Below are 16440 nucleotides of genomic sequence, written 5' to 3' on the forward strand. Positions count from 1 at the left end.
TAAGACGAAAGACTGTAATCGCGTGTGCTTCATAGAGAGAACCGAGCTCCTCGCGTTAATTATACGAAACGATGCTTTACAAGCAATGAAAGTAATTCTCAAGTTTCCACTCGTTGACCGGCCGTTTAATTTCACCAATTAGCGAAAATCGCAGGGAAACAGGAAATTTCACGAAATGCTGTATTTATTCAAGCGCGATTCTTCGAATATTCGCGCGCCGCTGTTCGTCTCAATTAGCGCAGATTAAACGAATTGCGAGCTGTTACGTATAGTTTATAACATCTTCGATTTAAAATCGTGTTGTTTTCGATGCTACAACGTCAAAAATCTCGTTTGCATAACGTGTAAACGTTAAACATTAATCACCAATTATCGCGAAAATAGATTTACGCGCTGATACCGTGACTCGCGAAAGTATTTGGACACCTGTACAAACTTTTTATGGATATAACGTGTACGTTGACGTATTTTGAAATTTTCCTGCCGCTATAATATGTCACGACAACCACGATTACTACGTTGATGAAATTTGAGACGAATTTGAAACCGTACATAAAAGTTACATGTATGTATAGAGCGTTATATATAAAGCGAATATAGAAGTCATTGAAATGAAAATACACCATCGTATTTGAGTAGTTGATTATTCACTGTTTGTAGCGCGTAATCATTTTTATCCAAGTGTTCACGTGCGATAAATGTATCGTAGCCTCTATGTATACATTCAAATCAGTTTGATATTTTGTCAATATAATCACGATGATCGTACGTCGTCATAATGTCAACGAAATTTCAAAATGTTTCATTTATCGCGCATAATATAACTCTAAAGGCTTTACTATAGTAAACACTCGAATACGTTCGCGAGTCACTGTACATACCTATAAGCGTAAACTGTGAAACTACAATTTTCAAAATATTGAAAATAAATGAAGCAACTTGTTCGATCGTTGAAATAAAGCTGTTTCCATTTCCCAGACGGAAGAACGTCTGATTACGGGTTCCGTACGAGTCGGAAACCAACGTCCCCGATATTCGCGCAATCAGAAATCCAAACAATCATGTTCCGAGTCGTTCTACTGATAAACATTAAAACTGGAAGCGGCGGACAGATGTTCGATTTCCGGTGATTAAACCTCAGAGTCAAACGTGACGTTAAAATAGCCGCGAACGTACGTTGGGAACGTCTCGTCCGCAGCGTACCGCGTACGTGTAATCAATTCGAACGAAAGAGAAAGGAGAGGAAGGTAATGTCGGCGGACAGTAACAGAATCGGAGTATTCCGTTGCTTTTGTTGCTCCGTTCGTCATCGATTTTACACGTCAAACAACGAAGCCTGCGGCAATGTTTCCGGTAATTTCCCTAATGCAATGGGACACGTAAATCCATTCTCGCCGACATATTATTAGTATTACGGTAATTACTCGTTTGCATGGCCACCGTTCTCTAGACTCCTCTCCTCGGTTTACGTGACTGTCGAATAAAACAAAGCTTGTCGCGAGTACATATTTCTGTTACTGAGCTTTACCACGTCATTGTCCTGCTTCGTTATCTTATACTTCCGACGGAACGTCGTTCGTATCGTGCATCGCGACGTTTCAAAATTATAAACATCGTTCCAGTTCGGTTCAGCGACGAAATGTTATATCGCGATTAGTGCCCGTTAATTGAACACGACTTTGAACATCAGCTGATATAAATCACGGATTAAAAGCGACAACAGCTGATGAATATTTCAACAAACGTGCGACCCCGTTGCCGCGAAAGTGCGTTTAATAACGAACGTTTTGTAGATCTCACGCCTGATACGAGATCGTATAAAGTTATGGGGCGGGGCGAACACCATGAGCGAAACGACGCTGGAAAATTGTGAATTAATTCCCTGATGCTTTCTCGCGATACGAAACAGGCTAATTTCTAATACATTTATTGTACAGCGGGGTTCTCGCGATCTCGCATGCCAGGCATTTATTTTTAGACCGCCAGTCACTCATCGCACCTGATTTCACTGGCACGTGTTTGCTATATAAATTTTTATCATGAGTCACCCGTTTTTGTTTCTCTTTTTTTTTTTTTTTTTTTAGATTTCGTTTGACGAAAATTTCATACGCCGTTTGCGTTATTTTTTTTATTCGCGGTGGCCATTCGCATCACATGCGCTATGCTCAAAGCATCCTCTGTTTCCACGAAGACAATCGCGGACCGATTACTCGCAGCGAACGGAAGCATAAAAAAGAGAACGAAATCGAGTATGAATTTGATCGAATTTTCGTTTGTAAAATACTCAAAAAATTGCACTCCCGTGGTTGCCTCGTAAAGCTCGTTCGTAGATGATTGCGATTCTGCTCGCCCATTTATCATTCGTTTTCCAACGAATGTTGGAATATGGTTACAACTATCTCATCCACTTCTTTGTTTACTGATAACGATGTTTTCAAGTAAAAGATATCACGAAGGTGAATAAAATTACGTGATCGTGTTATGGATAACAAGAAAGAATTGTAATTGGAACTAGTAAAGTTACAAATAATTTAATTTTAAAATTCTGGAAAAATGATAGCTAAAAACATTCTCAACGTGACTATGATATACGCAATATATTTGACGTTATATTTTTATTGACTTCTTGATAAACGACTATCGTCACACTTGAGAACAACGTGAAAACAGCACAGATCCAGTAGGAAAATTCCCAGCGGTTGCAGTTGGTCTGGTAATAAAGCGCAATAAACTATATAAGCTCGCCCTTACCAGCGCATTATTAGAAATGCAATTAGCCGCCCATGCAATTTTACTCATTACCATTTCACGCGAATTCCAACTTGTCTCTTTTTCTGCCCCTCTTTCCATTCCATTACGTCTACAAATAAGTTTCAATGAAAACGATTCGAATAAAACTTTAATATCAATGTTATTCTATTAAGAATTCAAAACTGTATGGTATCGTCGTCAAACAGAACATCTGCAGTGTTTTCTCTTCCATTTCCCTCTGATTAAAATAAGTGACGAACAACGTATCTTAAATAACTCCACGACAAAAGTTGGACTCATTGTCCTCGCTGTTCAAGTCTGGCTATTACTAACGTCGATATCGTAGGATCAGGAGCGAATGGGAAGCTACACTTTCTTACAGCATGAACACGACTGATAAATTTCATTTGAAATTAAAATTATATTAAGCAGGAAGCAAGCAAAATTTACAATATCACGATTCACTTACTTTTCTCTCGTTGATTATCAACGTGCAATTCTTAACTCTTTCTTTCCTTAAAACTGTTTCTGCAACGACTCGATTCTTAATTCTCGCGGCTCGCCCATTTGCCTCGGTTTATGTATCAGCTGATCGATACGATGCGACGCATCGCGTCGTCGCGACGGTTACACGTTTCCTCGCCGACAATTCTTACTTTTCTCACCTTTCTCCGACAGTAACGGCTCCGGTGCCGTCCGAACCGTCGCACATGCACGTACACGCTCCCTACAGTATTATTTTCCGAAGTAAGTCAGAATAGACTTTTGGAATTTAAGTTTAAGATTGGATAGTCGTTGGTTGAAATTACCTAGGAGAAAATTCCAGGTAGGTTTGCCGCGTGCGATCCAACGCAATGGACTGCGAACAGCTATAGTAATCTCCTTCTCTCTCGCTCTGGCCATATTATTAATAATGCAGTTGCGTGTTTGCACGGACGTGACTGTTGCCGGCGTGCGCAGCATTTTCTCGGATATGTTCGTGCAAACTGGGAACAAACAAGCTGTGTGCCGAGAAATTTTCATAACGACCGGTTGCTCTCGTGCATACACCGCTTCCGATAGCTAATCTAAGAAATCGCGACTACCAAACTTGTCAGATGGATCGATGGATCGTGCGATAATTTGTACGATGAAAGAAAAGACGAAGTGAGGTATGTCGTAAAAGAGCGACACGACGGTCGATATTATTCTCGATATCGTATTGACAATATTGTATTGATCGTCCAGAGAGTGCATACCATAATCTCGAGAATGTTAAATATTGACAATAATATCGATGATAAAGTTGATCGTTACATCGCTCCTTAGCAACCGTGATATTGACCTTGTAAAATATGCAAGCTGAAATCTGATTAAACCGAAAGATTCGCGATTCTCTCGAAAAACGTTCTTTTTTTCACGGACGATAACGCGATTATACGCTCGTGATACGTGCACGTGGCTCGTCACGGTAAGAGCGACAGAAAAAAACGTGCCAATGCGAACGACGGATAAACTAGACAGAATTCGCAAGAAAAACGGTAGAGAAACAAAGCTCCGGCGGAAGGTCTTTTTTCTCCGGCTGGCTGCTTCTTAAATATTGTATAGATTAATCAACTCCGGAGCGCGGTGCTACGCCGCTACTGCTACGTGGCCGGCTGCCAGTGGCGCAATGGCCAGGAGTGGGGATAATCAAGGGGCGGTACAGAGCGGGATGCAGTGGCGGCGACGTGAAAATTATGCGCGCACATGGCATATCCATGAAATATTCACTGGATGCTAAAGATGCGTGGCGTTCTCGGTAGCTGTTTTCGGGGAAGATTAAACAGAATCCTCTGTCAGCGGTGCTCGGCTAATTCCTCGTGCTGTTTAGTTTCGTAAAAGATAAAGGGAAAGTTGACGTGAATTGATATTTTGCGCTAAATTTTCTCGGTCGTACGAGGAAGAAGGAGGCCGTGTCTTGCGTTTAGCTGTTTAAAATTTTCGGGACCTGTAATACGAGCGAGGATAAAACTTTAATATGGCACAGCCTAGTTCCGCTACGTGGGATAATTCCGTGGCTAAGTTGACCAACTTCCGACAGTCCTGGTGGACTCTCTGTCATCGTAAAACTAGATGGATTAAAACCAGTCAGTGCTATAGATCAGCGAGGTCCTCCGGGAAGAACCGTGAGTCCTGGCGTCTCGGACACCGAAGCATCCGAATGTCAGAATGTCCCAGGTGGCGCAGACATTAGCCCACGGGTAACGTACACGTGCACCAACCGCTGTGTTAGGCTGACGGAGCTGCTGTGGTTTGGCTGTGAGAGGTCAAACGTCCCTCTATCGGTTGCAACTTGTATTCGCCTAAAAGCCTGATGACGTTTTACGTGTCATCGTTGCCACTGGTACTGCTCTGTTCTCGATACTCTCAGGAAACACGATCCAAACGGGTTGCTTGCAATTTACTGTTAATCGATACTAGCGAATAATTTAATTAAACATCAGAATATTCTCTCTTCCTCGCTGACAGCGAACCGTATTTCAAGATTAAAATATCTGAACGATTCAGCTGAAATTATTACTGATAGGACGATTAACATTGACCGACCGATAAAATAAACGACTGACGTTGATGAACGAAACTAGGTAGCCGACATTGAAACAAACTACAATCGGAAAAAAGAAACGAACGAGAGAAACAAAAGAAACAAACGTACAATGATGGAAAAGGAGGTCTCGAACGTATCACGAAGATAAGATGCTCGTAACTTTGGTAGCATTGGCACGAGCCAGTGTCGGTCCCGCTGGATTATCGGAAATTCAACATCATCCTGTCTCGTGCAAGTAAACACGATTGAACCGAATCATCCATCCGGAAGATTACGTAGGAACCGATCCGATCGTAGCTGGAATTCGAGGCTTTCGCTTGAATCCGTATAGGAATCTTGGACACGATTCTTGCACAGTCCTTCATAGTACAGAAAGCTGCATTCTGTCTGCATTTTCTTCAAGTAGGAACTTCGCCGAATAACAATGAACGATGATCGCTGTTTCTCGATATTCATCGAATTAGAATAGATCGGCTAGAGAAGTTTCTCTCCCTAAATCTTCAATCAATTCGATAAACAGAAAGAGAGGCCAGAAGTTTGACAGTATCCTCATAGAACAAGCAGAATTTCTCGAGGAATGGAAAGATACGAAAAAGGTTAACATTCGTTGACTGGATAGTGAATTACGTTTGAGAAAACTTGAAAGAAACGAAATAATTAGCGGTGAAACCATCGTACTCGGTAACTGGAGACGATAGTTCCGTTCGTTAAGCCGTGTCAACGTTTTGTTGTTCGTGATTAACCGAGCAAAGACCTGAAAGTAGTACGAAAGCTTTCGAGCTTCCAGCTAGGATGAATCGCCTGGGCGGAGCTTCCAAATAAGAAAGGTGTTGCTCTTCTTCTTCCTCTGTTTCTTCTTCTTCTTCTGGTTGCGGATTCTTCTCCGCTCTAATTTCTGCTAATTAAAGCGGTCTGCGCTTTTCCAAAGCGTGTGTAGCGGCTGCACTACGCCAAGTGAAGTCATAAATACAGCGAAAGAAAGAAGGAAGAGGGAAAGATGGCAAGAAAAGGCAACGCTGGATGGAAAGGTCACGGAGAAAATATAATATTGTCCGTCATGTACACCGGCTGTTTTCTTCGCCATCGATCGTTAAATCTCGCTTGATCGAAACGATGAACGAAGACGCAGTCGAACCAGCTCGTTCCTTTTTCGCGGCAAATTGTCTTGGTCATCGAACGGCCATCTACTTCTACCGTCAACTTCTTTCGTTAATTCCGCTTTCAGCAATGAAACTTTGCTCGACATTGCCAGTGGATTTACCTCAAGCTCAAAGCTCTTTGAAAAAGATGGTCCGCAAAGGGACGTCGCATCGGACACGTTACTCGGAGAGCCTTGTCAAGCTTTTCACGATGGATTAACGCAATTTGGATGTTGTAAAATACACGTTTCTGAAGTTTTTCATCCGAAACACGATGGATCGTTGCTATGATCTAACATAGCGAGTGTAGTGGTTGAATGTATAAGTGGATCTATCTATGCTCTTGTATTATCCTATCTTCTAATTACCGCCAATTTTCCATCTACTGACGCTGTATAAAGTATCTTTTCCTGTATCTCTATTTTTCAATAAAGCGTTGCTTCCATCAGACTCTACGTTTCGTTTCTGTGATCGCACGAAGGTAGCAAGAAAAGTACCACTAAATGATGCGAAATTTAAGTTGAACCGAATTAATCCGCGTGTACATACGATAATACGTATAATGATGCACACACGCACCTTTCGTAGCCGCTGTAATTCCCACATAGCTACACTCTTCCAAAAGTATCTCGGCAAATCTCGTCTATTTATACGAGCAAAATATCAAATATCAAAAGATGAGAAATACGCGGTGCAAACGTAACTGTGTAACCTTGACAAGGCAATTAGCGATATCCCGCGGAAACTTGGAATTGCCAGTGCAAGTGGACAAAATGCAACGGTATTCACGATTGTCCTGCATCGCCTCAGACTATCACTTTGACGTGGCTCGTCGGCATGGAAATCCGGCCGATATATAACGAGCGACATCCCATACCTAATATCGTTCAACGGGGAGATGAAATTCGGTGCGCGCAGCGAGTTACAGTCTCGTTAAAAGTTACCGACGCCAGCGAATCGAGAACGCTGCGAAACCCGCTTCGAGCGGAGACGCGACATTATCGGGGCTGCCATTCGATCGTTCGCTCGCACACACTCGCCACGCAAATTCGCGAGCAACTTTTTTTTTCCTCTGACTTTGGCTCAGGGAACGAGACCCAACCGTTTCAAAGGTTTTCCACGGGTCAATGGATGTTGATTGACCGGTCCTCCAGGGCCATTCGAACGTGGGCACAATGTAAAGTGGCGAGAAATCGGGCTCAGTTCTAGGAACATTGCCGAGGACAGAGATCAGGGAAAGATCGTTCTGAAAACGTGGATTGAAAGATAGAAGCTTTACTTGATTTTAGGAAGCGATTCTTTCGGATTGAATCGACTAGATTGTTAGAAAGAGATGAAACGCGTAAGAGTGATATTCTAGCGTTGGCAGATAATTTGATTTCGTACGCGGTGCAGCAGAACGTGTTATACAACTGGATGAAAAGTTATTTTACGTGTAAAAATAAGTGGGAAAGCTAGAATAAAACGACGTAAATAGAAGATTCGTTTTCAAGGACTCGTAGCTTGAACCACGTCTCTACATAGTCACAGAATTTTCGAATATTTTATTACAAACTTTCGACGTTATTTTTACATGTAGATAGAGTAGAACTCCACTTGTATAAAATTTGTTGGTTTAAAGAAAATTTTAGTTAGTGCTGGATCGAATGAACTGCCGCTATTTTAATTCTCCTTAATGTTCAAATGCTTTTAATTTGAAAAAGTCCGTTAAACGTTTGTCGAATACCAGTGAATTGATTATATGTACAGACACTTTCCTACGAGAGAAGAAAAATATGACAAACTAATTGGCGATACTGGCTCTCAAGACTTTCTTCTTTATTATAGCGTAAATACGTACGCGACGCTACACAATATACACGCATCAACGCGTTTGGAACGCGTACACACATCCGAAAGTCCATCAAACGACTACTGAAACCGGTTTATAATCGTGTCAAGACTAATCGTCCTTTGACCATCCCACGCGCCATAATATGGCAGAATTGTGTAACAGACGGTGCAATAGAAAGGAAGCCAACTCGAACCGTGTGAGAAATTGCTCAGTTATCTTACATCTGTGCTAGCCGGTTCTCGAAAGCTGCAGAGTGAATTAAGAGAATAAAAGAACTTTTGTTTGTTCGTATTTAATGAAGCCGGGAGTAAACGGCGCGTTGCCTGCTTCCTCGCAGAAAAATGAACGCCGCCAGCCTGCGAAATGTAATTTTATCTAACGTTAGACGTTTAAATTCTAATGTAAATGAAACTCTTTCTTCCATTTTTTTTCCTTCTTCCTTTCTTTTCTTTTTTTATTTTTTTTTTTTTTTTTGTTACACTTCAACGTTAAAAATTAAACGTTATCCGTTGTTTCGGACGTTGGCATATCTATTTGCGTGTTTTACGACATATAAAAATGGTTGTCACGATACGATCTATACAATGATGAAACAAGTGTACGAGACGAGTATTGATTTTGAAGAAGCAAGGCGAAGGGGATATGGAGTGTTTTTAGCTCGATCTAAATTCGGCGTTGATCAAGTGTCGAACCACGGGAAAACGATCCATTTGAAAAATGAAGAGTTACAACTCTCCGGAATGGCACTCGTGTACATACATACGCTTCACCGGGCGACGCAGGATTAAACGGCGCTCACGCAATATTTATACTTCATTCTATTTATTGCGCTTGGCGAGTATTTACACATAAATACCGATGTTTCGATGTATAGCAATCGTGTCAATATTGTATCGATAGCGGCCGAGAGTCGCGACGCGCGTCGCAATATCGCTCGGTCCCGGCATCCATCCGACGTAATTAAATGTCGAGTAATGATTGACGAACCTTTGCTCGTAGTTTGCCATTTGAAAGTGTTCCGTTTGCCATCGTCCTATCCACTATACCGAGCAGTGTCCCTGTCGAAACTAAATTCCCTAGCGAAAAAGCTGCACCAAAACGCAAAGCGCAAGAGAAGAGAAACTTCGGCGAATCGTCTTTCATCGAACGTCCAGACGGATCAAACGCTATCGGCCGAAAGGAGGTTAATTTGTTTACGTGCGCCGGTTCGAACAGTTTCCCGTTCAATTAGCCAACCAGCCATTTTGGTCCGCATGAATGTTGCAGAACCAAGTTGTAGCGACTCGATGTGTACAGAACGCCTATTGAAATATCGTCGAATGATCGAACTACAATCCGAAGATCTGATGAGATAAAGAAGCACAGAAAGAGAGAGAGAGAGAGAGAGAGGAAGGAGAATAAAAAATATCCTGTTGCATAGATCCCGACCGACGGTTAATATTGTCTCTTGACCCCAGATATATTCGCGTGGCCACGACGTCAGAGAAATCCGAATTGTTATCGGTTGCGTGAACGTTAACAGGCAGAATAATCAATATTTGCCGATACGACCGAAATTCGCCGGCCCTCGCTAGACGCTTATGATGTTGATTTAGTATATACGATATTGCCAGGTAAATAAGCCACGTCGATATTCCATTACTCTTTCGTTTGCTGTTTGTTTAATCCCCGTTTGCCTATAATTTTACACTTTAACTAGTTTTCCCGGTTTTATCTTTCGTTGCGTCGGCTACGACCGTTCGTTCTAACTCCGTGCCTTTTATCACAATCGTCGAAGACAATTATCGCTACTATCTATCTTACAATTTTAACTTCGGTCGTTTAAAAATTGATAAGACAGAAAAATTGTAAGAAAAAACATGACCCGTCGATAACAAAGAGTAAATAGTAAGCGATACGTCACCCGTTGCATGTTATCACACGCCATTCACTGCAAAGTGAATCATTCGGGCCGCCAAAGCGCAAGCACCACTTAAATCAAATCCTATCGCGTTAGTTGGCGGAACGGTTTCGCAATGTTCGCAATTTCAGCGCGGACAAATTCATAGCGATCGTCAGCGGCCGCCACTTAAAGTCTCCGCTCATGACACACCCAGCTGTCTCGTTTTTCGAGCGGTTTCTCGCGAAATTCTCGTCCGTGGCTCGCATAGTCGGTGTGGATCGTAAAAGGCTGGAATTTCTACTCAAACATCCGCGAAGCCACGCTTCGGGGCATCCGCAGCCTCTCTAAAGCTTCATACAAATTCATGACCGGCTGGCCTAACCATTTCGCGGCGAGTCATTCCCCTAAGTTTTGGGGCGATAGGCGGCCGTGCGGCGGTTTCGTATGTTCTAACACGTGGCGTTCGCGTACGCGCGGTTTGTAACGCTGTTTGCAGGCCCCCCGGGCCATTTGTTCGTTGAAAACCGCGACACCTTTAAACCATGGGCTTTTCTCGCGATTACATTCGTTTTTTCGCGCCTACCGTGCCAGCTGGCAGAGAAAAAGCACGGAGAAAAAAGAATGCCGCCTCTTTCCCCCTTTCATCTCGTCAGGGCGATAAATGAAATTAAAGAGGCGTGGAACAAAGACGACAGGGACGTTTAATTAAACCGGGAATCGAATAATTAATCGCTTAATCAAATTTTACTAGCGCCGAGTGTAAATCGGTCGAGATGTGCTCATCGCCTTCGAGCCCAGATAGTTTTCGGGCGAAAGTAGAATGGGACCGTCTATGGTCGGACACGACACGATGAATCGTTTAGAGAAATTTTCTGCGGTCGCAACTTCTGAACGGTTTATCGTGTTACGAGTATCTCGAACGAAAGTTGCTTCATAAAATTATAGAATGGGAGAATTACAAAAATATTACGGAACGAGAGGGAAACGAAGGAGGAGTAAAAATTAATCTTTGTTAGCAATTTTCGTTCCACGCTCGTTCGTCGTTCGGTATTGCATTCCATCGGAGAGAAATTGCATTACTTTGGAAAAAACGATGTTAAAACGAGCCCTGAAACAAGTTCCAACGATATTCTTTCGCACGACACACCAGCACAGCCCCCGATAATGAAGTTTCTGCTTGTCGCTGGCCGTTATGCAGCATAAAAATTTCAATGAAACTCTTCTTTCGAAATGGCTATTAGCAACCGCCTGGCTCGATGTATCGATTTGCATCTCTCTCGGCTTTGAACCAGGCGCTACTCCCTAAACACTCTTCTGCTACCAATAGACGAATACATTAATAGAGAATGAAGCGATAGTGAAATAAAGTTGTATAGGAAGTCGATATCGTTCCGATAGAAGGACAAACGATTGTCGCGCGTACCCTTCTGCTCTAATGTCCGATAAACCAGTTGTCCAACAATATGTCTGAATATTTTTATTCGTTGACCGTAACCGAAGAAACGTTCATTATAGTCAGCAAAAAGCGGCATAACGAGATCGTAAAATCAGGTCACGAGTTAAAGTTTGCTTTTGAATTTAAGGTGTTCCGGCGAACATACGGATGTGGAATTTCGCTTAAGACGATACGTCTTCCTTTACGTCTAAAAAAAGAAACAAATTAGTATATCCATCACTATATCCTTTAAAGAACGAGCTCTTCGTAAAATGGAACGTTTATAATCCAATTCTGTCTTGTATTCTGAAACTTCGTCGAGCCACTAACGACAAGAAGAATTAATTTCAAAAAAGCTGACACGAGTGCTTGCGTGCGTATAAAGTACGTACGGCTCTAGGTGCAGCTAATCGATCGATGTCATCACTTAACTCTTTACTTTACGACCTCAATACGTATATCTTTCTCGTCAATCTTACCGTTTCTCCATTATTATGTTCGAAATACGAGACTTCGATGAATAACCGTACGAATCACAGAAACGAAACAGAAAAATAGAGAGGAAAGGACGACGCGTGCAGCGAATTATCTCGCGGGGCAGAGGTCGACAGCCGGAAGCAGGGAAATTCTGGTTCCTCTCAATTATTCGTCGGTATCGATCGGATGCCTTGGCGGACGCAAGCGTTGCGACGAGTGTCGCCGGTCTGTCGTACACGCGGAAAGACAGTTTGGCAGGGTATGTGTCTCGTGAAAGAAACATTGCCACCCGCCGACGCACTAATGGCCGGTGGGTTAATCGCGACTAGGAGGCGAGTAAAGCCGGAATAAACCCGCGTAAAGATTTATGAACGCACCGTGAAAAGAGGAGATTGCTGATTCGCCGCGCGGCTGCCGCGGGATTTCATCTGTCCGCTCAGGGATTCTCGTGGCTCGTGATTGTTTTCCAAAGAGCGCCGCCGATTGGATGAAGTAACGTTTCCAAGAAAAACATGCGCGCGCGATTATACGAACGCGAATGAAAAAGCCGAGCGCGCCCCTGAAAATTGTTTGCTTATTTTCAAGAATCGAGAGTGGATTTAGAAAGGAGGGGAAACGCTCGAAAATGATAAAAAATACATGGGGAAATTTTCGAAGGAAATGAAATCGAGTTTATGTAAAATCGAGCGGAACCGGATGGAGATTTATGAACGTTAACAAGTCGCGTTGAAGAGCTTAGATATTGTCGGATGGTCGTAAAAAGGACCGTCTTCTTTCTAATTTATCGACTTTCACCGGCGCTCTCATTAATTATTTTCACGGATAGATGTCGTAAGAAGCCGAAGACGTACCAGAGGACTTGCTCTTAATCCCTGTGGAAATATTTTTCCCAGGGCTTTCCCATCGCGTCAACGAGACCGGAAGCGAGAAAACGAGGCCGCATATTTTAATAATATTTGATGTTTAAAGACGGAAAAGTACAATCTCTTTACCCTTGTGAATCGAGGAAAGTATGAAGAAAGTGGTGAGATACCGGTCCCTGGTCCAAAGAACCGTCGGTTCACCCTAGTTAAGCAGTCGAGAATTACCTGGTTGCAACTTTTTCCAACAGCGATATGAATTAAACAATCGCAACCGTATCCGCAGACTGTTTCTGCGAAACAGTCGTCCAAACTCTGCCGGAGTAATTTCATTAATTACTTCTGGTATTCGCTCCTTCGCAATTTTTACTCGTATTTTTTCCCGCGCTTATGATAAAATATCTTCGATGCAAATTCTAAAATCCGCATAATCGATGATCCGAGTTTAAGGGAAAGAAGTGAAGCTATACCCATCCGGTTCATCCTCGTGAAATTTCTCTTCCTTTAATGAATACGCATCGCTCCGAACAAAGAGCTCGTTAATTAGAATCACTGCACCGGTATAAATATATATTTACAAAACGAAGCTAATTTCCGTTCTTCGAACGCAATTAAATTTTATCATCGATATCATAATTTTTGCGTGAAACGACACTTCGCGAACGCGGCGTTAACCTAACGACGCGACGCCTGTGTCAGGCTAATGAACGGGACGCCGTTTTGTCTTCCACGGGGAGCGCAAGGGAAAAAAGAACGATCCATTTTCTCGCAGCTGCGATGATAATGATAATAATAATAATTACGAGCCTTTTGCCACGACGCGGCAGTTCCTCGTGACCTAGTATCGTTCTTTCACGGTTTATTCTCTCTTTCTGCCCTTCGTTTCTCTTACCTTCCACTTCTCTTCTTCTTCTTCTTCTTCTTCTTTCTGTTCTGCTTTTTCTCCCTCTTCGATGTGAGTTAGGTTTTACTCGCAGAATCGTTAAAAGACATCGGAACACCGGTCGTACGTGGTCGATGAAACACCTTCGGGAAGCTGACTCCGCTCAATGTTAATACCTTTGAAATCGAAATCGCGAAGCAGTTCATTTACGAAACCGTTGGAGCTCGGTATTTCGCACAGCTTTTCCTTCTTTCCCTTTTTCGTCCTCTCCTCGCTGCCTCTCTTTCTTCGCTTCTACGACGATATGAAGGACTAAAAGACGGCTTAACGACTTGGGAGGCGAACGACAGTTTTTGATATTCGTCCCGTAAAGGCCGGCCTCGCCGTCTTTTTCCCTTCGTAGTCTTTTACCGCCGCACTTTCGGCCAAACTTTTAACGCCGCGCTAACTTTTTACGCGTCGTCGCGGGAACGCTTCGTCGAACGATGGCTTAAAAATTATTCGACTGGCAGGACATCGTGACCCCTTCTCTATTAACTATGAATTGGTTTCTAGTTGTACGAACGCTCGCGCCTGGATTCGAGTTCCAAAGATTCGACGTTTCGATCGTGCCTTCCATTGTTTACGACTGCACGTTGCAACAAAGTTTTACATTACAACGTTCCATTCCTGTTTACCACGTCCCTGTTCTTCGTTTACAAAGCTCGCTTTGGCGAAAAGGAGAAAATGAAATGGGAGCTCTAGCGTGTAAATTAGCAGAAAGATGAGGCTGTTGAAACAACATTCAAAACAATGATTCTTTTTCACTTCATAATTATTATTCAATAACGCAAGAACGATCGACGAGGATAAGCTAATTAATGTAAATTAAAATATAATGTACCCTTTTCAAGTTACCTACGAATTGCGTCGAATGTGTTTTAATATGACGAAGCTACGATAATACAGTAAATTCAACGAAAAGTACAGTAAAATTAAGTAATTTGACTGAAATTGTCGTGAATCATCCTATTCGAGGATACCAACCGAGGATTAAGTGGAATAGAAAACAGTGGTCATTTCTATGAATCGCAACAGACTGCATTCGTAAAAAGGAATTAAACGTCTCTCAAAAAATTTCTCTTTTAAGGGTCGGTGAAATCGATAAAGGGAAGACAAACGATGACGTCAGGAATAATAAAAAGGATAGAAAAACTCGCTCGGTAGATTGATGCGTGTTCCAGTGGGTTCGCCGGTTCGCTTTTTCCTACCTCTTCCTCTTTTTTGTTTACTTCCAATTCTCTCTCTGTCTCTCCCTCACTCTCCCTCACTCTCTCTCTCTCTCAAACACAGACACACAACCACTTGTTCTCTTTCTTTTTTTACAACCCGCTCTGGAAAAAGGGTTTCATTTAACCGAGAAAGTTTCGTCGATAAAACCATGCCGGTTTTCTCTTCGGAGAATCCTGTTTATACGTTTATGTCGAACGCGACTGTTTGTTCCGGGCGCTACACGCTATATTTGCACGGGCGACCGGGCTGAATCAATTTCTGCTTTTGGTTTCAGTGTCTCTGTACGATGGCGAACAATTAAACTTGACGAGGATCACGCGCAATGAAATGGGCGCGTATCTGTGCATCGCGACCAATGGCGTACCACCAACAGTCAGCAAAAGGATCACCGTGGACGTCGAATGTGAGTGGATTTGAAGATACGCTGAAGGGATACACCGTGTCTGTGTGTGTGTTCGTTCATCGTGTTACGCGTATCTAAGTCAACCACCGCGTTTTTAATCTCCTGTTACCCGTTGTATTTGCTTTGGCGAGTCGAAAAGGATTTCTCTGTCAGAGATACTCGATTCAATAAGAGAAACAAGATGCTCGGTTATTATTAACGAACGCTGGCAAATGATAAAATAAAGGAGCGTCGAGTTTCAGCTGCGTTGGTTCGCGTTTCCTTAGGTTTCTTTCCAATTTAGTTACTTGGGAATATTTATTTACTCGTGGACGAAAGTGGAATTTCGTAGAAATTGATCGACCAAAGAATCCGTAAAAGAGTCCGTAAAATCGTTATATTCATCGGCAATGTTATATCTACCGCATTTTGCTTATCATTTTACTATAGCTGTTTAAATGAGTTTTAATTATTCAACGATGTGATTATTAATTAGCTTGTATAATGTCAAAAGCATAATATTGAAAGTGTACATAATTCATATTTAACCCGTTCACGCTCGTACACTTATACGCGACATTGGACTTTATAAATTATCAACCGATTGAACGTTAAACAATTCTTCTCGGCACAGTTGGCTTCGATCGGCTTGTGGTCTTACGAAAACATCAGAGAGCCTATGTTTCTATTACGATTAATCAGTACGAGCAATATTTTTCGCTGTTTAAAGAAAGTTTTATCCGCAAAGGACTAGCCAGTCTGGATTTTCGAAATTGGCTTGAAATTTTTGCGCGTTACGTTTCCCCTGCGAATTTTCTCTCAACGATCTTCTCGCAAACTTTAAGAAAATTCGACCGCGGAGAACCTTGCGCTAAAAAAAATTGCAGCGAAGATTCAAATTGAAATTAACTTTCGTCCGAAATGAAACGATATCATCTGACGCAAATCCTTCTCGA

At 42.4% G+C, this 16440-nt stretch overlaps 1 protein-coding gene across 2 annotated transcripts in view; it reads left to right on the top strand.

Moving 5' to 3' along the window:
* LOC117157882 (lachesin) overlaps positions 1–16440 on the top strand; it is a 272842-nt gene that overhangs the window by 210525 nt on the left and 45877 nt on the right. For both annotated transcript variants that reach the window (XM_033336207.2, XM_076619842.1), the window contains one exon: positions 15377–15505. In XM_033336207.2, coding sequence (XP_033192098.1) covers positions 15377–15505 — 129 coding nt within the window. The remainder of the gene's footprint in view (positions 1–15376; positions 15506–16440) is intronic.

The sequence above is a fragment of the Bombus vancouverensis genome, chromosome 7 (assembly GCF_051014615.1).
Source record: "Bombus vancouverensis nearcticus chromosome 7, iyBomVanc1_principal, whole genome shotgun sequence".
NCBI classification, from domain to species: domain Eukaryota; kingdom Metazoa; phylum Arthropoda; class Insecta; order Hymenoptera; family Apidae; genus Bombus; species Bombus vancouverensis.